General features: G+C 27.6%; 1 protein-coding gene across 5 annotated transcripts in view; it reads right to left on the minus strand.

The window, feature by feature from the left end:
- Positions 1-24,399, minus strand: part of LOC135127240 (rootletin) — a 92,695-nt gene that overhangs the window by 1,930 nt on the left and 66,366 nt on the right. For all 5 annotated transcript variants that reach the window (XM_064053659.1, XM_064053658.1, XM_064053657.1 and 2 more), the window contains 10 exons: positions 19,182-19,541; positions 18,941-19,126; positions 18,645-18,889; positions 8,217-8,432; positions 7,966-8,167; positions 6,793-6,896; positions 6,569-6,745; positions 6,410-6,517; positions 6,092-6,271; positions 5,832-6,044 (listed from right to left, as the gene is read on the minus strand). In XM_064053659.1, the coding sequence (XP_063909729.1) occupies positions 5,832-6,044; positions 6,092-6,271; positions 6,410-6,517; positions 6,569-6,745; positions 6,793-6,896; positions 7,966-8,167; positions 8,217-8,432; positions 18,645-18,889; positions 18,941-19,126; positions 19,182-19,541 (1,991 nt within the window). The remainder of the gene's footprint in view (positions 1-5,831; positions 6,045-6,091; positions 6,272-6,409; positions 6,518-6,568; positions 6,746-6,792; positions 6,897-7,965; positions 8,168-8,216; positions 8,433-18,644; positions 18,890-18,940; positions 19,127-19,181; positions 19,542-24,399) is intronic.

Here is a 24,399-nt window from a genome sequence, read left to right on the forward strand (position 1 = left end):
TTCTTCAAATTTTCGATTTGAAATTTTTTGTTTAGGTCTTTTTATTTTCTTTATTTTAAAAATTTTTCGACTTTTCAAAGTTTCGATTTTATAACTTTTTGTTTCTTCAATTTCAGTTTTCTCAATTTTTCGTTTCTTCAAATTTTCGAATTGCGATTTTTGTTTTTTTTCTTTAATTTTACATTATGCAATTCTCCCACTTTTCATTTTTAAATTTTTGCAATTTTTCGATTTGCAATTTCATGAATTCTCAATTTTTTAATTTTTCATTTCTTCAATTTTTCGGTTTGTAAATTTTCTTTACTTTTTCAATTTTTCGGTTTTTCGACTTGCAATTTTTTGGTTTTTCAATTTTAGATTTTTCAGTTTCTTGATTTTTCATTTTTAAGTTTCTTCAATTTTTTATTTGCAATTTTTCTAGTTTTCATTTTAGAATGTATGTAATAAGGATTTGAAAATTTTTCACTTCTTCAATTTTACGATTTTAGAATTTTTCCGTTTTTCAATTATTGCGGAAAAATTCTAAAATCGTTTTTAAAATGTTTTCATTTATTCAATTCCAATTTTACGATTTTTAATTTTTCAATTTTTTGATCTGCGAATGTTACAGTTTTTCGACTTTACAATTTTGACGATTCCGTAATTTTTCGCCCTCGCGTTTTCTAGTCTTTCTAATTTTTCTATTTTTTTTTTAGTTTTTCAACTTTTCAATTTTTCGTTTCTTTAGTTCCTCGATTTGCAATTTTTTGATCGTCCACTTTTTCGATTTTGAAGTTTTTAGAGTTTTCAGGTTTAAATTTTTCAGTGTTTTAACTTTTCAAATTTTAAATTTTTCAGTTTTTAAATTTTGCAATTTTTCGCAACTTTTTTCGTTTTTTTGTTCAATTTTTCGATTCTTCAATTTTTTTATTTCTTCAAATTTTCGATTGGAAATTTTTTGCTTCGGTTGTTGTTTTTCTTTATTTTTATTACTTATTTACAATTTTTTGGTTTTTCGTTTCTTCAAATTTTCGATTTGCAATTTTTCAATTTTCCGTTTTTTTTGTTTCTTTAATTTCACAATATGCAACTCTTCGAGTTTTCGTTTTTAGATTTTTGAGTTTTTAGATTCTTGCACTTTTTCGGTTTGTAATTTCATGAGTTCGCAATTTTTAATTTTTCAATTTTTCATTTCTTCAATGTTTCGATTTGTGATTTCTCGTTTCGGTATTTTATTTTCTTTATTTTTTCAATTTTTCGGTTTTTCACTGTTCTGATTTTATAATTTTTCTCTTTTTCAACGTGAAAATTTTCAATTTTTCGATTTCTCAACATTTGTTTTCTAAATTTTCGTTTTTTCTATTTTTGATTTGCAATTTTTCTAGTTTTCATTTTAAATATGTTTCTTTTTTTGCCATTTCTGAATTTTTCAAGTTTCTCGATTTTTAATTTTCCAATATTTCAATTCTTCGGGTTTTGAGGTTTAAATTTTTCAGTGTTTCAATTTTCCAAATTTTGAATTTTTCGATTTGAGTTTTTCCAGTTTTTAATTCTTCAATTTTTCGCTATGGTTTTTCGTTTTCTTTATTTTTTCAATTTTTCCTTTCATTTTTTATTTCTTCAAATTTTCGACTTGAATTTTTTTGTTTCGGTTTTTTGTTTTCTTTATTTTTATTATTATTTGCATTTTTTTATTTTTCGACATTCCAATTTTATAATTTTTGATTTCTTCAATTTCAGTGTTTCAATTTTTTCTTTTCTTTTTGTTTTTTTAATTTTACGATATGCAACTCTTCGAGTTTTCATTTTAAAATTTTTCAGTGTTTCGGTTTTCCAACTTTTGTGTTTCAATTTTTAGATTTTGGCAATTTTTCGATTTGTAATTTCGTGAGTTCTCAATTTTTAATTTTTCAATTTTTCATTTCTTCAATTCTGCGTTTCTTTATTGTTTTAATTTTTCGATTTTACAATTTTTGGGTTTTCCAATTCCAAAATTGAAAAATTACAAAATCGTAAAATTGAAAAATCTAAAAATTCAGGAAACGAAAAATTGAAAAATAGAAAGAATAAAAATTGAAAAACTTAAAAAATCGAAAAAGTGCAAAATCGAAAATACGAAATATTGTAAATTAAAGAAATCGAAAAATCGGATAATTGAGAAATCCAAAGACTGAAATTCTGAAAAACTGAATAAACGAGAAATTAAAGAAACATTGAAAAAATAAGGAAATGAAAAAAGCAAAAATTTTGATACACAATGGAGATAATAAAAAGTTAAAAATCGGGAAAATGAAAAATTGTAATATTGAAAAATTGCAAATGGAAACGTTGAAGAAACGAAAAATTGACAATTTGGAAGTCGAGAAACTGAAAAACTGCAAAAATTATAGCCAAAAAAAAAGAAAAATAACAAAATCGAAAAACTGAAAAGTTAAAGAAAATGAAAAAAAAAATTGTAACGTCGAAAAATTGAAAAATTAAAAAGTCAGAAAATGAAAAAGAATAAATTAAGAACTAGAAGAATTGAAGAAATAAAAAATTGAATAATCAAAAAATTGTAAAATAAAAAAAAAGAACTTGAAAAATTGAAGAAACGAAAAATAGAAGAATGAAAAAATTTAAAATTGAGAAACTGAAAAATCGAAAAACGAAATATTGGAAATTAAAGAAATCGGAAAATCGATTGAGAAACCGATAGATTGAAAATCCGAAAAACTGAATAAACGAAAAATTATAAAATCGAAAGAAACATTGAAAAAATAACGGAAATGAAAAAACGCAAAATTTTGATACACAATGGAGAAAATAAAAATTTTAAAATCGGGAAAATGAAAAACTGTAATATCGGAAAATTGCAAAATTTGGAAATTGAAAAAAAAAAAATTGAGAACTTGAAAAATAAAAATCAAGAACTTGAAAAATTGAAAAAACCAAAAATTGTAAACTGAAAATTTGCAAACCAAAACACTGAAAAAATAAAGAAAATAAAAGCACGACGAGAAAATAAAAAATTATAAATTAAGAATTAGAAAAATTGAAGAATGAAAAATCGAAGAAATGAAAAATTGAAAAATCAAAAAATTGCCAAACTGAAAATAAAAACAAATCAAGAACTTAAAAATAAATATCAAGAACTTGAAAAATTGAAGAAACGAAAAGAAAAATTGGAAAATCAAAAAGCCAGAAAATGAAAAACAATAAAGTAAGAACTAGAAGAATTGAAGAAATAAAAAATTGAAATATCAAAAAATTGTAAAATTAAAAAAAAGAACTTGAAAAATTGAAGAAACGAAAAATAGGAAAATGAAAAAATTTTAAATTGAGAAACTGAAAAATCGGAAAACGAAATATTGGAAATTAAACAAATCGGAAAATCGGATGAGAAATCTACAGATTGAAAATTCGAAAAACTGAATAAACAAAAAATTATAAAATCGAAAGAAACATTGAAAAAATAACGGAAATGAAAAAACGAAAAATTTTGATACGCAATGGAGAAAATAAAAATTTTAAAATCGGGAAAATGAAAAATTGTGATATCGAAAAATTGCAAAATTCGGAAATTGAAAAAAAATTGAGATCTTGAAAAATAAAAATCAAGAACTTGAAAAACTGAAAAAACGAAAAGTAGAAAAATCGAAAAATTAAAAATTGAGAAACTGAAAAATCGAAGAAAACGAAAAATTGTAAACTGAAAATTTGCAAACCAAAACACTGAAAAAATAAAGAAAATAAAAGAACGACGAGAAAACAAAAAATTATAAATTAAGAATTAGAAAAATTGAAGAATGAAAAATCGAAGAAATGAAAAATTGGAAAATCAAAAAATTGCCAAACTGAAAATTAAAAAAAATCAAGAACTTAAAAATAAATATCAAGTACTTGAAAAATTGAAGAAACGAAAAGAAAAATTGGAAAATTAAAAAGCCAGAAAATGAAAAACAATAAATTAAGAACTAGAAGAATTGAAGAAAGAAAAAATTGAAATAGCAAAAAATTGTAAAATAAAAAAAAACTTGAAAAACTGAAGAATCGAAAATAGAACAATGAAAAAATTTAAAATTAATTGAGAAACTGAAAAATCGAAAAACGAAATTTTGGAAATTAAAGAAATCGGAAAATCGGATGAGAAACCCACAGATTGAAAATCCGAAAAACTGAATAAACGAAAAATTATAAAATCGAAAGAAACATTGAAAAAATAAAGGAAATGAAGAAACGAAAAATTTTGATACGCAATGGAGAAAATAAAAATTTTAAAATCGGGAAAATGAAAAATTGTAATATCGAAAAATTGCAAATGGGAAAATTGAAGAAACGAAAAATTGACAATTTGGAAGTCGAGAAACTGAAAAACTGCAAAAATTATAGCTGAAAAAAGAAAAAGCAAAATTACAAAATCGAAAAACTGAAAAGTTAAAGAAAATGAAAAAGGATAAATTAAGAACTAGAAGTATTGAAGAAATAAAAAATTGAAATATCAAAAAATTGTAAAATTAAAAAAAAGAAGAGCTTCAAGAATTGAAGAAACGAAAAATAGAAAAATGAAACAATTTTAAATTGAAAAACTGAAAAATCGAAAAACGAAATATTGGAAATGAAAGAAATCGGAAAATCGGATGAGAAACCGATAGATTGAAAATCCGAAAAACTGAATAAACGAAAAATTATAAAATCGAAAGAAACATTGAAAAAATAACGGCAATGAAAAAAACGAAACATTTTGATACACAATGGAGAAAATAAAAAGTTAAAAATCGGGAAAATGAAAAATTGTAATATCGAAAAATTGCCAAATTTGGAAGGTGACAAACTGAAAAATGGGTAAAAATGATAGTTCAAAAAAAAAGAACAAGAAAAATTATAAAACCGAAACATCAAAAAAATCGAGACATTGAAAAAATAAAGAAAATAAAAAACGACGAGAAATTAAAAAAATAGGAATTAAAAATTGAAGAAATGAAAAACTGAAAAATCAAAAAATTGCAAAATTAAGAAATTGAAAAAAAATCGAGAACTTAAAAAATAAAAATCAAGCACTTGAAAAATTGAAGAAACGAAAAGTTGAAAAATCGAAAAATTAAAAATAAAAATTGAAAAATCGAAAAACGAATAATCGAAAAAAACGAAAAATTGTAAAACTGAAAATTTGCAAACCGAAACACTGAAAAAATAAAGAAAATAAAAAAATATAAATTAAGAATTAGAAAAACTGAAAAATGAAAAATCGAAGAAATGAAAAATTGAAAAATCAAAAAATTGCAAAATTAAAAAAAAATGAAGAACTTGAAAAATAAATATCAAGAACTTGAAAAATTGAAGAAACGAAAAGTAGAAAAATTGGAAAATTAAAAATTGAGAAACTAAAAAATCGAAAAACGAATAATTGTAAAATTGCAAAATTGAAAAACTAACGTTCGCAGATTTTAGAGCATTCGGTTTTGCAGTTTCAAAGTTAAATTGCAAAATGTGGTTAGGTTACACAATTGTGATTTTTTTTCCAAAATCTGGATGTCTAAGTTGAAAACTCAACACGGATTCAAATAAATTTACCATTGTAAACTTTGGAGATGAGGTCATCCAATTGGTGGTGGGGATGATTAGCCAAAAAACAAATATTCAGACAGACATACAGACAGACTTTTTTCATACCCTTGGGGCCATGAAACGTCGAGAAAACATAAATCTTTATTTTTGCTACATAAATCGAGTACCAATGAAAAAATAAATTGACACTAACAAATAAATATCAATCCAAATTACCCTTAGGTGTCCCGAGTGCAAGTATCCACTGGGATTAGTGTTTTGTTACCTGAGTGAGGCAAATATCCATCTGTCAGATTCACACTTACCTGTTTAAGCTTCTCGGCTCCTGTTTGCGATGAGCTCGTCACCTCCAACAGCGACCTCTGTAGGGTTTGTATCTCCGTTCTGAGTTCATTCTCACCAGTGGATGCTTTCTCTAGCGATAAAGTCAACTGATCGATCGTGGACTTCAGAGACATACAGCGTTCTTCCAAACTCGCCAGAGTACGACTCTGATGATCGCACTTCTCTTGTAATTTCTAAAACAACCCGATAACATATCTGATCATCCTAGATAACGCCCCACCTGTATGGTGGCATCTTTTTCTTGCAGCATCATCTGCAATCTCTGCAAATCACCCTCCGTCGACATCCTCTGCAGCTCCAATTTCGTCGATCTGCTCTCAGTCCTGCTCAACTCCTCCTGCAGCCCGCGCTTCTCGGCCTCAAGCCTCCCTAAAGCCATCTTCATCTTCTCCAGCTTATCCTAAACATTCGCAACTTTTCCGTTAGAATCTTATCAGACGATTGCTGATTAAGCGATTACAATTAAAAAATCATATTTATAATTAACAAAATAAATAAAGATATGAGACACTTAAAGTCAACGATTTTTTTTAATCACCTCGCACTGCAATCTCTCTTCATTTCCACTGCTTATCGATAACTCCAACGATACGATTTTGTCGCGCATCTGCTGATTCTCTTCCATTTTTTTGCTCAGAGCGGTAGTCTAAACGAACGATTAGTGAGAAAATGCCACGAACTACAACTGACGTCATACTTGCGACTGCAACTCGACGGACTTTTGGCTGAGTTTCGCCTCCAGAGCCCCTTTCTCATCTTGGAGGCCTCTCAAAGTCTGCAACACCTTGTTGAGTTTGCTGTCGCCTTTGCTCTGACTTTCGTGTGCTTCATGTAGCTGCTTCTTGATTGTGGAAACTTGGGTTTTGTAGTCGTCCTAGAATCGACAGTAGAAAATGGTGATGAAATTTTTTATTGTCTTACCCTTTCGCGTTCGATCTGTGCCACTTGCTGCATTAAATTGCGTACTCCTTTGCGTACGACTTCTGGATCCACGTCGATTGCGCCATCTCTTCCATCATCATGTCCTGGAATAATAAACACAGATTTTGGAATAATAAACCGGAGAGCGTACATAAATAATTAGATAAGTGGTTTTACTGTGATAAGGTTTCCGGCTGATAATGGTTTATTCCCGTAATTAACCGGAGATTTTTTGGAATTATATTCATTGTCGTTTCGAAATTGAAGTAAATACGCTTTCGTTATGTAAGGATGTATTGATTGGCGGTTTTGAAGTAATTTTAAAAGCATTTTCATAAAATAAACACTGACGTAAAACCGATGCTGGGAACAGAATTTAGTTTGTGTGTTTTTTCGCTTGTTTTATTTGTATTTATTACGTAATCGGCAGATTAACACAGCATATTTGCAAATTTGTTATCAATGTTTCAGCAACACGTATAACGAGACTTTGATTCGACAGAGTACTTGAAAAGTGTAAGTCGACATGTCAATCATTTTTTGATGTTTTTGTAAATATGGAATAAACGAATGTAGCGAATAACAAAGTCTAATACAGTTGAAAAGGTAAAAATAAATCTTTTTTTTAAACTACACAAAACATATGTATTGCTTGTCAAAATTGTGGTGTTGATATTATTTTCTTAAAAGCTTCGTTTAAGATCTATATACAGTGTGTTCATAAAATATGTAACACAGCTCATAAAAACAATAACCACAAAAAATAATGCAAGCGCTGAAAAAATTCGGAATTTTTCTGAAACTCTAAAAAAACAAATTTGATTTTTTTTACATATCTCAAGTTGTGACGATTTTTTATTGGCAATTTTTTCAACCAAAATTCTGTCCAAATTAATGGTCCGCGTTGTCGAATTAAAATCTCTATTTAAACGTAACAAAAATATAGGTTATTCCATAAAATATATATACAGGGTGTATCATAAAAAGTGACAGAATTTTAACGGCAGTACTGATTTGAAATTAATTAGACCCATATTGTTTATTTTAGCTGAAAACTCAATAGGATGAAAATTATAATATAAACTTCAAACTAAATTTAATATATTCGTAATAAACAAAGCAACTTTATTCAAATTTTGTATAAGACGAGTCTGGTTGAAGATCGTTTGTTACCTCTGGCAGGACTCCACCTCCTCGATGGACTGAGCAACCGATACGGCATGCTCACAGACCCATCCAACTGCACTCCCGCAATCCTGCGCAAAGTCGAAACAACGCTGAAAAGCTTCTGCTCCACGTCGCGTTTCAATCCTTCCAGCTGCGCCAATTGCGCTTCCAAAGCTCTGACTCTGCCTTCGGAACCTCCGAGTTTCGCCTACGACACCCAATGCAATCTCGATCACAAAATAAACAATTACTCTCACCTTCAACTCTTGGATCTGCTGCGTAGCATCCACCAAACAAACCTCCAAATTGTGCTTCTGGTCCTCCAACCGCTTCTCCCTAGCCCGGCTGTCTTCCAAGTGGACCAACAAATCTTGTTCTCGGGCGTGCCACTGCTCCTCCAACTGGGCGCTGTGCGAGCGAGTCCTGCCCAGTTCTTGACGGGTCTGGTCTAGGTTTCGGTCCAGTTCGGACATCTGGAGAAGACGTCATGGATACATGATTAATTGACAATTGTGGGGGCGGATCTAGATACGTAGGAACCTAATGCTACTATTTATTTGGGTCCGTTTTTTCTTATTATAAATAGGAGTTGTTTAGAAAATTTAATTTGAATAATGTCAATACTTTAATATACATATGTAGAAAAAAAGAAGAAAGTAGCAGGTTAAGGTGTAAAGAAACTTGTGAATTTTCGACATTTTATTAACTCCTGTTCTTGTTGAAACTTAAGTTTCCTTATTTATCTTCCACTGAGATATTATTTCCGCTCAAGCATATGATTAGATTACTAATAAGTGGCTGACTGGCTGCAAGTCATAAATTACTGGAACTACTGAAAGTGCTCAGTTTTGCATTTTGAACCGTCTCGAGATCCTATGTGTCAACAAACGCTCAGGCGAATTGTATTTTTGTAATAACCAAATTAAAAACAAATCTATTTTATTTTCCTGATGCTTCAGTATTACAAACATCCTTAAAATCTGCCTCTGGTCGGAAGCTGCACAAGTACGCACAATGTAAAATATAATTACAGCAGATAACCAACGGGAAAAATGGCCTCTCAACAACATGCATAGTACAATTTTGTTTGATTCGAATGAGTTTATCACCTCAAAATAGAGAACTCGAGAAATCAAAAAATTGGAAAGTGGAAAAAATCGAAAAATCAAAAATGGAAAAGTAGAATGATTGAAGCATTTGAGTATCGAAAATCGAAAACTCGAGAAATCAAAAAAATGGAAAACTCTAACAACTGAAGAATGGAAAAATTGAAAAATCGGAAATTCAAAATCCACGAATGGAAAAATTCCCAAAATTGAAGTATTGAAAAATTGAGAAATCAAAAACCTGAAAAATCGACAAATCGTAAAATTTTAAACGTTGAAAAAATTTGAAAAGCACGAAAAATCGAAACACTGAAGAAATGGGTTGAAAATTTGAGAAATCGAAAAGTAAAAAAAAAAATTTAAAGTTTAAAAACTGAGGAATGTGAAAATTGAAAAATCAAAAAATCAAATAATCAAAAATGGAAAAGTAGAATGATTGAAAATTTGAGCATCGAAAATGGAAAACTCGAGAAACCAAAAAATCGAAGTCAAATAATCGAGAAATCGAAAACTGAAGAATGGATAAATTTTAAATCGAAAAGTACAAAAATTGAAAATTCCAATACTGAAAATTCTAAAAAGTAAAAAAATTGAAAACTCTAAAAACTAAACAGTGGAAAAATTGAAAAATCGGAAATTAAAAAAATCGAAAATTCGAAAATTTGAGAAATCGAAAAATTGAGAAATCGAAAGGGAGACAAATTGAAAATTTTAGAATATAGAAAACACGAAAGTCCGAGAAATCGGAAGAAAACCGAAAGTTCGAATATCTAAAAATCCAAGAATCAAAATAAAGAAAAAACGAAATATCGAAAGTGGAAAAATGGAAAATTCCAAAATCTAAAAATCGAAATTAAGAAATTCAAACATCGAAAATTAAAAAAATGGAAAAATCGGAAAGGCGAAAAAACAAAAAATCGTAATATTGAAAAATTGAAACATCGACAAATCGAAACATCAAAAAATCGAGAATTCGAGAAACAGACAAACCAAAAAATCTAAAATTAAAATATCGAAAAATTGAAAAATCCACGAATGGAAAAATGCCTAAAATTGAAGTACTGAAAAATTGAGAAATCAAAAACTTGAAAAATCGACAAATGGAGAATTTTAAACATTCAACAAATTCAAAAGCAAAACAAATCGAAAAATCGAAACGAGTAGGTAGTTGAAAACTGAAAAATCGAAAAGTAAAAAAAAATAGAAAATCTAAAAACTGAGGAATGTAAATATTGAAAAATCAAAAATTGAAAAATAGAATGATTGAAAATTTGAGTTTCGAAAATCGAAAACTCGAGAAATCAAAAAATCGAAGAGTCAAATAATCGAGAAATCGAAAAACTGAAGAATTTTAAATCAAAAAATATAAAAGTTAAAAATTGATAATTCCAATATTGAAAATTCTAAAAAGTAAAAAAAATGAAAATTCTAAAAACTAAAGAATTGAAAAATTGAAAAATCGGAGATTCAAAAAATCAAAAATCGAAAATTAGAAAATTTGAAAAATCGAAAAATTGAGAAATCGAGGAGACAAATTGAAAATTTTTGGAATATCGAAAAAACAAATTCTGAGAAATCGGAAGAAAACCGAAAATTAGGAAATCTAAAAATCGAAAATCGGAAAGTCCAAGAATCAAAATAAAGAAAAAACGAAATAGTGAAAGTCGAAAAATGGAAAATTCCAAGATCTAAATATCGAAATTAAAAAATACGAACATCGAAAATTAGACAAATGGAAAAATCGAAAAGTCGAAAAACCAAAAAATCGAAATAGTGAAAACTTGAAACATCGACACCTCGAAACATGAAAACATCGAGAATTTGAGAAATACACGAACCAAAAAATCTAAAATTAAAATATCGAAAAACTCAAAAATTCACGAATGGAAAAATTCCCAAAATTGAAGTGTTGAAAAATTGAGAAATCAAAAAATTGAAAAGAAAAAAAAATCGAAAAAAAGAAACATTGAAGAAACGAGTTAAAAATTGAGAAATCGAAAAGTAAAAAAAAATTGATAGACTAAAAACTGAGAAATGTAAATATTGAAAAATCAAAAAATCGAAAAATCAAAAATGGAAAAATAAAATGATTGAAAATTTGAGTATCGAAAATCGAAAACTCGAGAAATCAAAAAATCGAAAAGTATAAAAATTGATAATTCCAATATTGAAAATTCTAAAAAGTAAAAAATTGAAAATTCTAAAAACTGAAGAATTGAAAAATTGTGAATTTTTGGAATATCGACAAAACAAAAGTCCGAGAAATCGGAAGAAAACAGAAAATTCGAAAATCTAAAAATCGAAATTCGAAAAGTCCAAGAATCAAAATAAAGAAAAAACGAAATAGTGAAAGTCGAAAAATGGAAAATTCCAAAACCTAAAAATCGAAATTAAAAAATTCGAACATTGAAAATTAGAAAAATGGAAACATCGAAAAATCGAAACATCAAACGATCGAGAATTCGAGAAACAGACAAACCAAAAAATGTAATATTGAAATTTCTAAAAAGTAAAAAAATTGAAAACTCTAAAAACTGAAGAATGGAAAAATTGAAAAATCAAAAATTTGAAAAATCGAAAAATTGAGAAATCGAAAGAGACAAATTGAAAATTTTCAAATATCGAAAAAATGGAATTCCGAGAAATCGAAAAAAAAACGAAAATGCGAAAATCTAAAAATTCAAAAAACGAAAAATCCAAGAATCAAAATAAAGAAAAAACATTGAAAAATCGAAACATCATAAGACCGAGAATTCGAGAAATAGACGAACCAAAAAATCTAAAATTAAAATATCACAAAACTGAAAAATCACAAAATGGAAAAATTCCCAAAATTAAAGTGTTACAAAATTGAGAAATCAAAAACTTGAAAAATCGAAAAATTTTAAACACTGAAAAATCGAGAAGTCGAGAAATCAAAAAATTGAAAAATCAAAAATGAAAAAGATCAAGAATTCGCGAAATAGACAACCCAAAAAATCTAAAATTAAAATATGGAAAAACTGAAAAATCCACGAATGGAAAAATTCCCAAAATTGAAGTGTTGAAAAATCGAGGAATGAAAAACTTGAAGAATCGACAAATCGAAAAATTTTAAACATTGAAAAAATTGAAAAGCAGAAAAAATCAAAAAATCAAAACACTAAAGAAACGGGTTGAAAATTTGAGAAATTGAAAAGTAAAATAAATTGAAAGACTAAAAAGTAAGAACTGTGGAATGTAGAACTTGAAAAATCAAAAATTCAAATACTCAAAAATGGAAAAGTAGAATGATTGAAAATTTGAGAATCGAAATTCGAAAACTCGATAAATCAAAAAATCAAAAAGTCAAATAATCGAGAAATCGAAAAACTGATGAATGGAAAGATTGAAAATCGAAAAGTATAAAAATTGAAAATTCCAATATTGAAAAAAAAAGTAAAAAAATTGAAAATTCTAAAAACTGAAGAGTGGAAAAAGTGAAAAATCGGAAATTCAAAAAAATCAAATTTGAAAAATCGAAAAGGAGACAAATAGAAAGTTTCTGGAATATCGGAAAATGAAAGTCCGAGAAATCGGAAGAAAACCGAAAATTCGAAAATAGAAAAATCCAAGAATCAAAATAAAGAAAAAACGAAATAGTGAAAGTCAAAAAATTGAAAATTCAAAAATCTAAAAATCGAAATTAAAAAATTCGAGCATCGAAAATTAGAAAAATGGAAAAATCGAAAAAAGAAACAATGGAAATATAGACAAATTGAAACATCGACACATCGAAACATTAAAAGATCGAGAATTTGAGAAAGACACGAACCAAAAAATCTAAAATTAAAATATAGAGACACTCAAAAATTCAGGAATGAAAAAATTCCCAAAATTGAAGTGTTGAAAAATTGAGAAATCAAAAACTTGAAAAATCGACAAATCGAAAAATTTTAAACATTGAAAAAATTGAAAAACAGAAAAATCGAAAAATAGAAACACTGAAGAAACGGGTTGAAAATTTGAGAAATCGAAAAGTAAAAAAAAATTGAAAGTCTAAAAACTGAGGAATGTAAATATTGAAAAATCAAAAAATTGAAAAATCAAAAAATCGAAAAATCAAAAATGGAAAAGTTGAATGTTTGAAAATTTGAGTATCGAAGGTCGAAAACTCGAGAATTGAAAAAATCCAAAAGTCAAATTATCGAGAATCAAAGACTGAAGAACCGAAAAATTTTAAATCGAAAAGTATAAAAATTGAAAATTCCAGTACTGAAAATTCTAAAAAGTAAAAAAATTGAAAACTCTAAAAACTGAATAATTGAAAAATTGAAAAGTAGGTAATTCATAAAATCAAAAATCGAAAATTCGAAAATTGAGAAATCGAGGAGACAAATTTAAAATTTTTGGAATATCGAAAAAACGAAAGTCCCGGAAATCGAAAGAAAACCGAAAATTCTAAAATCTAAAAATCGAAAACTTTGTATGAAAGGAATTTGCATTTCAGTAACGAATTCTACGTTTAAAGCTCAAAAGATTACGTGCTTGGATCAACGAGCGGATAGCTTTGAAAAGAAACAACTTTAAAGAATGTGCTACATTATATTTTTATACGAATATCGTGTCTGACTTGTAAATTTTCAAAACAGAATTATGCATTTGGTTCGTTGGTTACTAATTTCAAGCTTTTTTGGTAATTCTCCGTACAAAACTGTAATCTTTTCAATCATTTTTTATGATATTGTAAAGGTATTTTGTATTGTGCTTTCGAGGCTTAACATAATATATTGTAAAACCAGTGGGGTGCACGAACATGAAACTTAATTTATAAGGGTGGGAATTGTGTACACTGTATTATAACCGAGATTATGTCTAGCAGGGTAATTTTAAACGTATATTAAAAAAAGTACATTTATGAACTTGCATTGTTAGTTAGTAGGAGAATGTGGACTAGCTTTCATTTTAAACATTGATTATTGGTTTATCATTTATGTTTGGGTTCTTTACTTTTCTTAGAAAAATAGTCTACTTTATCTTTTAGAGGTTGTTTTAGTTTAATTCTCTCTATAGATTCCAATAATTGTTAAGTAGTTAGTGAATTATTTAGTGAATTATGAAAAAATATTATTTTGTAGTCACTCAAAAAGAAGTGGTCGAAAGCTGTTCCGACAGAACTTCCCTCGCATTTTCAAGTTGAGTTTTTACTTTACACAACATTTTTGTAAGAAAATAGAGGGCGGGTGGGCATAGCTAGTATTTGTTAAAATAAGATTGATTTTGGTAAATGACTGAACAATATTAAGAGTAATCACTGGAATGAAGAGAGGGTGGGTGGGCGGGGCTATTGATTACTTATGAAAGATTCGTTAGGAAAAAGTTAATCATAGTTAATCAAAATAAAAAAAACGAAATAGTGAAAGTCGAAAAATGGAAAATTCCAAAATCTAAATATCGAAATTAAAAAATTCGAACATCGAAAATTAGAAAAATGGAAAAATCGAAAAAACAAAAAATAATCGAACTAGTGAAAAATTGAAACATCGACACATCGAAACATCAAAAGATCGAGAATTTGAGAAACACACGAACAACACAAAAATCTAAAATTAAAAAATCGAAAAATTTTAAATATTGAAAAAATTTAAAAGCAAAAAAATCGAAAAATCGAAACATTAAAGAAACGAGTTGAAAATTGAGAAATCGAAAAGTAAAAAAAAATTGAAAGTCTAAAAACTGAGAAATGTAAATATTGAAAAATCAAAAAATCGAAAAATCAAAACAGGAAAAATAGAATTATCAAAATTTGAGTACCGAAAATCGAAAACTCGAGAAATAAAAAAATCGAAGAGTCAAATAATCGAGAAATCCAAAAACTGAAGAATTTTAAATCGAAAAGTATAAAATTGAAAATTCCAAAATTGAAAATTCTAAAAACTGAAGAATTGAAACATTGAGAAATCGAGGAGGCAAACTGAACATTTTTTGAATATCGAAAAAACGAAAGTCCGAGAAATCCGAATAAAGCCGAAAATTCGAAAATCTAAAAATCGAAAAGTCCAAAAATCAAAATAAAGAAAAAACGAAGTAGTGAAATTAAAAAATTCGAACATCGAAAATTTGAAAAATGGAAAAATCGAAAAGCTGAAAAGTAGAAAAATCGAAACATCAAACGATCGGGAATTCGAGAAATAGACAACCCAAAAAATCTAAAATTAAAATATGGAAAAACTGAAAAATCCACGAATGGGAAAATTCCCAAAATTGAAGTGTTGAAAAATCGACAAATCGAAAAATTTTAAACATTGAAAAATCGAGAAGTCGAAAAATCAAAAAATTGAAAAATCAAAAATGAAAAAGTAGAATGATTGAAAATTTGAATATCAAACATCGAAAACTCGAGAAACCAAAAAATCGAAAATTCAAATAATCGAGAAATCGAAAAACTGAAGAATGGAAAAATTGAAAATCGAAAAGTATAATAATTCAAAATTCCAATACCGAAAGTTCTAAAATAAAAAGTAAAAAAATTGAAAACTCTAAAAACTGAAGAATGGAAAAATTAAAAATTGGGAATTCAAAAAATCAAAAATCGAAAAGGATACAAATAGAAAATTTTCGAATATCGAATAAACGAAGCTCCAAGAAATCGGAAGAAAACCGAAATTTCGAAAATCTGAAAACCGAAAATCGAAAAATCCAAGAATTAAAAAAAAACAAAATATCGAAAAATGGAAAATTCGAACATCGAAAATTTCAAAAATGGAAAAACCAAAAAGCCGAAAATTCGAAAAAACAAGAAATGGAAATACTGAAAAATTGAAACATCCAAAAATCGAAACATCAAAAGATCGAGATTTCGAGAATTAGACAAACCAAAAAATCTAAAATTAAAATATCGAAAAACTGAAAAATCCACGAATGGAAAAATGCGCAAAATTGAAGTGTTGAAAAATCGAGGATTAAAAAAATGGACAAATCAAAAATGGAAAAGTGGAATGATTGAAATTTTGAGTATCAAACATTGAAAACTCGAGAAACTAAAAAATCGAAAAGTCAAATAATCCAGAAATCTAAAAACTGAAGAATGGAAAAATTGAAAATTGAAAAGTTTGCACAAAAATAAAAATTCCAATACTGACAATTCTAAAAAGTAAAAAAAAATTAAACTGTAAAAACTGAAGATAGTGCAAAAGGAAAAATTGGAAATTCAAAAAATTAAAAATCGAAAGTCCGATATTTCGGAAGAAAACCGAAAATTCGAAAATCTAAAAAACGAAAATTCAAAAATTCAAGAACCAAAATAAAGAAAAAACGAAATATCGAAAAATCGAAAAATCCAAAATTAAAAATCGAAATTAAAAAATTCGAACATCGAAAATTTGAAAAATGGAAAAATCGAAAAGCCGCAAATTTAAAAAATCGAAAAAAACAAGAAATGGAAATATTGAAAAATTAAAACAACCAAAAATCGAAACATCAAAATATCAAAATTTCGAGAAATACACAAACAAAAAAATCTATAATTAAAATATCGAAAACTGAAAATCCACGAATGGAAAAATTCGCAAAATTGTGTTGAAAAATTTTAAACATTGAAGAATCTCTAGAAATCAAAAAATTGAAAAATCAAAAATGAAAAAGTAGGATGATTTAAAACTTGAGTATCAAACATCGAAAACTCAGAAACCAAAATATCGAAAAGTCAAATAATCGAGAAATCGAAAAACTGAAGAATGAAAAAATTTAAAAACCGGAAATTAAAAAAATCAAAAATCGAAAATTCGCAAATTTGAAAATTCGAGAAATCGGAAGAAAACCCAAAATTGGAAAAACTAAAAATCGAAAATCGAAAAACCTAAGAACCAAAACAAAAAAAACGAACTATCGAATGTCGAAAAGTGGAAAATTCCAAAATCTAAAAATCAAAATTAAAAAATTCGAACATCGAAGATTTGAAAAATGGAAAAATCAAAAAGCCGAAAAATTGAAAAAACAAGAAATGGAAATATTGAAAAATTCAAACATCGAAAAATCAAAACATCAAAAGATCGAGAATTCGAGAAATAGACAATCCAAAAAATCTAAAATTAAACTATCGAAAAACTGAAAAATCCATGAATGGAAAAATTCCCAAAATTGAAGTGTTGAAAAATCGAGGACTCAAAAACTTGAAAAATCGACAAATCGAAAAATTTTAAACAGAAAGTGCAGAAATAAAAAAATTGAAAAATCAAAAATGAAAAAATAAAATGATTGAAAATTTGAGTATCAAACATCGAAAACTCGAGAAACCAAAAAATCGAAAAGTCAAATAATTCCAAAATTCCAATATTGAAAATTAAAAAAAGTAAAACAACTGAAGACTCTAAAAACTGAAGCATGGAACAATTGAAAAATCGGAAATTCGAAAAATCAAAAATCGAGAATTCGAGAAATCGAAAAGGAGACAAATTAAAAATTTTCGAATATCGAAAAAAACAGAAATCCAAGAAATCGGGAAAAAACGAAAATTCCAAAATCTAAAAATCGAAATTAAGAAATTCGAACGTCGAAAATTAGAAAAATGAAAAAATCAAAAAGCCTAAAAATTGAAAAACAAGAAATCGAGATACTGAAAAATTGAAACATCGAAAAATCGAAACAGCAAAAGATCAAGAATTCGAGAAAAAGATAACTCATAAAATCTAAAATTAAAATATCGAAAAACTGAAAAATCTACGAATTCCAAAATTTCCAAAATTTGAGTGTGGAAAAATTGAGAAATCAAAAACTTGAAAAATCGACAAATCGAAAAATTTTAAACATCGAGCGGTCGAGAAATAGAAAAATCGAAAAATGTAATATTTAAATAAATTAACTCAATCATGAATTTTTTTGAGACACCCCCTATAAGTTAATCTAACAAATGCAGTCAAAGCATTCGGTTTTGCGGATTCAAGATTAAATTGCAAAATGTTGTTTTATAATTTAATTTTTTTCCAAAAATCCGGACGTTTCGGGTAAAAACTGCATAGCGTCATAAACTACATGTGTAGGACTATGTTAATTTATACAATTTAAAACCCATTTACTACGTGCAATTTTGAGGTGACGTCATCACATTATTGGTGGGGATGAGTAGGCAAAATTTGACAACAATAGGCTCAGTAGTTTCGGAGATTATCTATCTATTAAAAATCCGGACAGACGGCAGACAGACGTCGACCCTGGATGTGTGAAGCAGAAATTCCACCATTGAGCTACGTCAGTGTAACGTATTAAACAACAAACAAATATAGTAATAATAAACAAAATTAAGATAAGATTCGCAAAACACAACTACAGGAGTACCCCACAAGTACAGAAGTACCTATATTATTTCACACAAATCGGTTAATATTAATTATGCAATATAATGAGCGAAGGTCATCAAATTGTTGGTGGGAGTGATTAGCCAAATTTTGATTACGTTTTATCATCTACATGATATTCCTAACATACATACAAAATTTGACAACAATCGGACCAGTACTTTCGAAGATTATCGGTCTAATATAAATCCAGACAGATAGACAGACAGACAGATGGAAAAGGTAGACCTATTTAAAAACATAAGAGTAAGGAATAACTAGTACACACTTGTTTCTTAAGTTGGTGGACTTCCTGATGGGCGCGTTCTCGCTCTTCCACTTCATTTAGAAGTCGGGCTTGTAACTCCTTCTCTTCGGCTTGCTGCTGGGTGCCGGCCGCTTGAGATCTCTGGAGCTCTTCGTAGATGGACTGCGCCTTATGTTCCGACTGCAACTGCTCCTTCTCCAAGTCTCTTATCTGGTTCTGGAGCCTGTTCTTCTCATTCTCGATGGAAAGTTTGATATCTTCTAGATCTACAACACACCGGTTTAGTAAAATATTTAGCAATACCCGATTCTGCTTACTCGTAATCTTCTGGAACGTTTCTTCCAGCTGTCTACTCTGCTCTCTTTTTTCTCCCTCGATTTTCTTTACGTGGTCTCTCAGCTCCTTATTCGTGTTGTGATACTTCTCTTTTTCGAAGTTGCTATCCGCCAGGAGTCTCCTAATATCGGTGATTTCCTTCCTGAGACTCTCCGAGTTATTCTCAGCTAAAACGACACGTTCACATTCCATTCAAGCACTATTCAAACACTCAGTCAATACCTTCTTTGAGCTTCCTGATCGTTTCGTGGAGTTGGTTGTTGATACTTTCACTCTTGTCTTCGCTCAGATGTAGTTGAACTTTCAAGTTCTCGACTTCCGTCTGCAGTCCGTCTCTTTCCACTTTGATCTCTTCGATCCTCTGGTCCAACTTCACCTTCTCCTCCTCGGCACGCGTCCTGCTCTCCTCCAACCTCGTCCTGTACTTGCCTAGTTCTTCCTTCAACTGGTTGATGTTCGAGCGGTCCTTCTCGAAGCGACCATTCGCCTCCCTTTTCAACCTCTCTAATGCCTCTCTTTCATTGTTCAGCTCCCTTCGCGCATCCTCCAGGCGATCTTGCAACGCTTGTTGATCATGATGCGCTTTCGTGCAAACAACATTTGTTTAAATACCGGCGATGTTTGTGGATTTAATTTAACATTTTCTTTGTCAATTTTTAACGAGGATCTGGCGAGTAAATATGTACCAGTTCGAAATGATAAAAATGTATTATTTATGCGACGGTAATTTTAGAAACAAGTCATTTCCCAAAACGACAGGATGATATCATGCTAATGGTGCTATTTTAATCAATGAAATCAGCACGTGATTTAGACTATTCTTTAAAAATAAGTTTCACTCCGATCGAAATCGATCGAACGGGAGCCGAGAGGTATTTCAAATTCGCAAACGACGTTCGTAAAAATGCCGAAAATGCGAATGCGAGCGGCTTATTCGGATTTCTAGTGTCGCTCATTTAAATAACGAGTTCCGAGCGACGACAACGTGATAAAAGGAAAATATAACTTAATTGGCCCGTGGCCATTTATTCAAACGCTTAGCGCAAATCGCCAAAACCGCGTTTCTGAATTAAATTTGCATTTTAGCGCATGGAAACACAAACAGTGAAAGTGCTACGTTTCAATGCGACCTCGGAGGACAAATCGAAGCGCATCGGTAAAACCACGCAAAAACTGGACGCAGTCCAAAAAATTGGTGGAATGTTATTGCGATAGAACTTCCCTCACCCCGGAAGTGCAGACCAACAAACCCGCTTCTTTAAAAAAATATAAAAATTGTTTCTTTGTAAAGTACGTAAATAACACTCGCACAATCTTTTTGACTTGAATTTTTCAATTCTTTAATTTTTCATTTTTTTGTTTCTTCAGTTTTTCGAGTGGCTCTTTAACGTTTAATTTTTTTCAGTTTTTCAATTTTCCAACTTTCCAATTTTTCGATTCTTTAATTTTTTATTTTAGTCTTGTCGATCCCTCTACAAAATTTTGTAACATACGTTTAAAAAATTGCGATTTTTTTGTGAACTCTTCCAATGCCAAAAAATGTCAAGAAAATTGGAATAATGTGGCAATGTCCCATCCAAATTTCAAAAATAGATTGTCATTATAACTTAGGCTAATAAGAATATGTAAAAAAAACCTAGGGTTAGATATTGACTCTGTATAGTTAAAAATAATTTCAGAGTATAGTCCTCAAAAAATCGTAGAACCTTCTTTGACTTTTTTCTATCTCTAATAATGATTAATGAGATATCGAGGACAGCACGTTTGGTGTCTCACTCTGTATATTTATCTCCAAACTATATTCCACAATGTTCCTATTCTTTTATTCACAATAACTTTCAATTTTTAGATTTTACAATATTTCGTATTGAGTTTCTCGAGTTTTCAATTTTTTTATTTTTGAATTTTTCGATTCTTTCTTTAATTTTTCATTTCTTAAAATTTCAGACTTGGAATTTTTCATGTCTGTTTTTTAGTTTCTTTATTTTTCCAATTTTAATTTTTTCAGTTTTTCGTTTCTTCAATTCTTTTTAATAAATTAAATTTGTTTTTTTGGTTTGTGTTAACTTGAATTTTTTTCTATGATTTCATTTGGTTTATTCTGGGTTAATAAAGTTTTTATCAGTATGCATTGTCAGCTAACCTTTTGTATTTTTGTGCAATAAATTCTATCTGTCTTATCTTTTTTCAATTTTTCGATTTGCACTTTTACAGTTTTTATTTATTTTATTTCTTCAATTTTACAACTTCGAGTTTTCATTTTAAAATTTTTCAGTTTTTCGATTTTCCAACTTTTGGATGTTTCAATTTTTAGATTTTGCAGCTGTTCGATTTGCAATTTCACCAGTCTTCAGTTTTTGATATTTTGATTGTTAGATTTTTCAATTTTTCATTTCTTCAAAGCAATTTTTAGCCACGGTATTTTTTCTTTATTTTTTCAATTTTTCGGTTTTTCAATGTTCTGTTTTTATAATTTTTCTTTCCTTCAATGTGAAATTTTAAAATTTTTCGATTTTTCAAGCTTTCGATTTTTTAATTTTTGATTTTTCAATCTTTCGTTTCTTTCATTTTTGATTTTCGGTATTTCCAGTTTTCAATTTAAATATGTATCTGACAATAATTATAATTTTTCGATTTTTAATTTTTTAATTTTTCCACATTTTTGGATGTTTCAAATTTTAGATTTTGCAATTTTTTGATTTGCAATTTCACGGGTTTTCATTTTTTGATTTTTCAATTTTTCGATTTGCAGTTTTTAGTTTCGTTTTTTTTTGTTATTTTTTCAATGTTAGGTTTTTATAATTTTTCTTTTCTTCAATGTGAAATTTTTTAATTTTTCGATTTTTCAAGTTTTAGATTTTTTAATTTCTCGATTTTTCAATCTTTCATTTCTTCCATTTTTGATTTGCAGGGTTCCAGTTTTCCATTTAAATATGTATCTAATACTAATTATAATTTTGAAAATTTTTACTTTTAGGATTTTAGCATTTTTGGATTTTTCAATTTTTCGATTTTTAATTTTTTAATTTTTCCCTATTTTTGGATATTTGAAATTTTAGATTTTGCAATTTTCTGATTTGCAATTTTTCGTGTCTTCAATTTTTCGATTTGCAGTTTTTCGTTTTTTCAATTTTTAGTTTTTTCAATGTTGTGTTTTTATAATTTTTCTTTTTTCAATGCGAAATTTTAAATTTTTGGATTTTTCAGCTCTTAGATTTTTTAATTTCTTGATTTTTCAATTTTTCATTTCTTTCATTTTTCGAATTTTAATTTTTCCCAATTTTGAATATTTCAGTTTTTAGATTTTGCAATTTTCTGATTTGCAATTTCACGAGTTTTCATTTTTTAATTATTCAGTTTTTCAATTTCTCAATTTTACATGTTTTCAATTTTTCGATTTGCAGTTTTTCGTTTCGTTTTTTTTGTTATTTTTTCAAAATTTCAGTTTTTCAATGGTCTGATTTTATAATCTTTTTTTCCATGTAAAAATTTTAAATTTTTGGATTTTTAAATTTTTCGATATTTCAAATCATAGATTTTTTAATATGTCGTTTTTTTTAAATTTAGATTTATCAGTTTCTTGATTTTTCAATTTTTCGTTTATTCAATTTTTGACTTTTTCAATTATATGATTTTAAAATTTTCCCATTTTCCAATTATCGGATTTTAAAACTTTTTCATTTTTTTTCGATTTTTAAGTTTTTCAATTTTTCGTTTCCTCAGTTCTTTGAATTGCAATTTTTCATTTTTGCACGTTTTCGATTTAAGTTATGTCCGATTTTTGAGTTTTTCGTTTTTTCAACTTTTCGAATAAAAAGAATGGAAAAATTGCAAAATTGTAAAATTCAAAATCAAAAATGAAAAAATGAAAAAAGTATAAAATGAAAAATTGAAACATTAAAAATTGAGAAACTTGCAAATCGAAAAAGTGTAAAATCGAGAAAACGAAATATATATTGTAAAATAGAAATTTTGAAAATCAAAGAAATGGGAATCCAAAAATTGCAAAATTGAAAAATTTCAAAATTGAATAAACGAAAAATTATAAAATCTTTGAAGAAGCATTAAAAAAATAAAGGAAATGATAAAACGAAAAACTGTGATAGAAATTAAAAAATAAAAAAAAATTGAAAAAATGAAAAATTGTAAAATTGGAGATTTGCAAATCGAAAAATTGAAGAAACGAAAAAATCAAAAATTTGGAAGAAATCCAAAAATTGAAAAAACGAAAAATTATGAAACCGAAAAATTGAAAATGGAAAAATTGAAAAATTAAAGAAAATAAAAAAATGAATTTTAAAGTAAAAATAAACGATAAACGTAACGTCAAGGTTTCTCGATTTTTAGTATCTCAATGTTTCAATTTTTCGTTTCCTCATCTTTGATTTGCAATTTTCCAATTTTTCACTTTTTCGGTTATACAATTTTTCATTTTTGCACTTTTCAAATAAAAAAAATGGAAAAATCGAAATTGTAAAATTGAAAAACCGAAAATGAAAAAACGAAAAAGTATAAAATGAAAAATTTGAAAAATCTAAAAATTGGCAATCAAAAACTTGAATCATTGAAGAAATGAAAAATCGAAAGATTAAAAATTGAGAAACTTTCAAATCAAAAAAGTGCAAAATCGAGAATCCAAAAATTGGAAAATTGAATAAACGAAAAATTATAAAATCGATGAATAAGCATTGAAAAAATAAAGGACATGAAAAAACGAAAAATTGATATAAAATCGAGAAAATAAAAATTAAAAAATTGGGAAAATGAAAAATAAAAATAAAGAACTTGAAAAATTAAAAAATGAAAAATTGAAAAATTGATTAGATTTGTAAATCGAAAAATTAAAGAAACGAAAAAATGAAAAATTTGGAAGACGAGATATCCAAAAATTGAAAAAACGAAAAATTATGAAACCGAAACGTTGAAAAATGGAAAAATTGCATAATTAAAGAAAACGAAAAAAAAGAAAAATTGTGATATAAAAAACAGATTTTTCTAAAAATTATAAGATTTGATTTTACCAATTTTAAGTCAAAGATATGTACGTAATGTCAAGGTTTCTCGATTTTTAGTATCTCATTGTTTCCATTTTTCGTTTCCTCATCTTTGATTTCCAATTTTCCGATTTTTCACTTTTTCGATTTTACATTTTGTCATTTTTCGATTTAAGTTTTTTACAATTTTTGAGTTTTTTGATTTTTCAACTTTTCAAATAAAAAAAAAAAATGAAAAAATTGCGAAATTATGAAACTGAAAAACCAAAAATGAAAAAACGAAAAAGTATTATAAAATGAAAAATTTGAAAAATCTCAAAATTGGCAATCAAGAACTTCAAACACTGAAAAAATGAAAAATCGAAAGATTAAAAACTGAGAAACTTTCACATCAAAAAAGTGCAAAATCGAGAAAACGAAATATATATATTGTAAAACAAAAATTT

This window comes from Zophobas morio, unplaced genomic scaffold, assembly GCF_036711695.1.
Source record: "Zophobas morio isolate AGI-343-1 ecotype UQ-CSIRO unplaced genomic scaffold, CSIRO_AGI_Zmor_V1 ptg000011l, whole genome shotgun sequence".
Lineage (NCBI taxonomy): Eukaryota > Metazoa > Arthropoda > Insecta > Coleoptera > Tenebrionidae > Zophobas > Zophobas morio.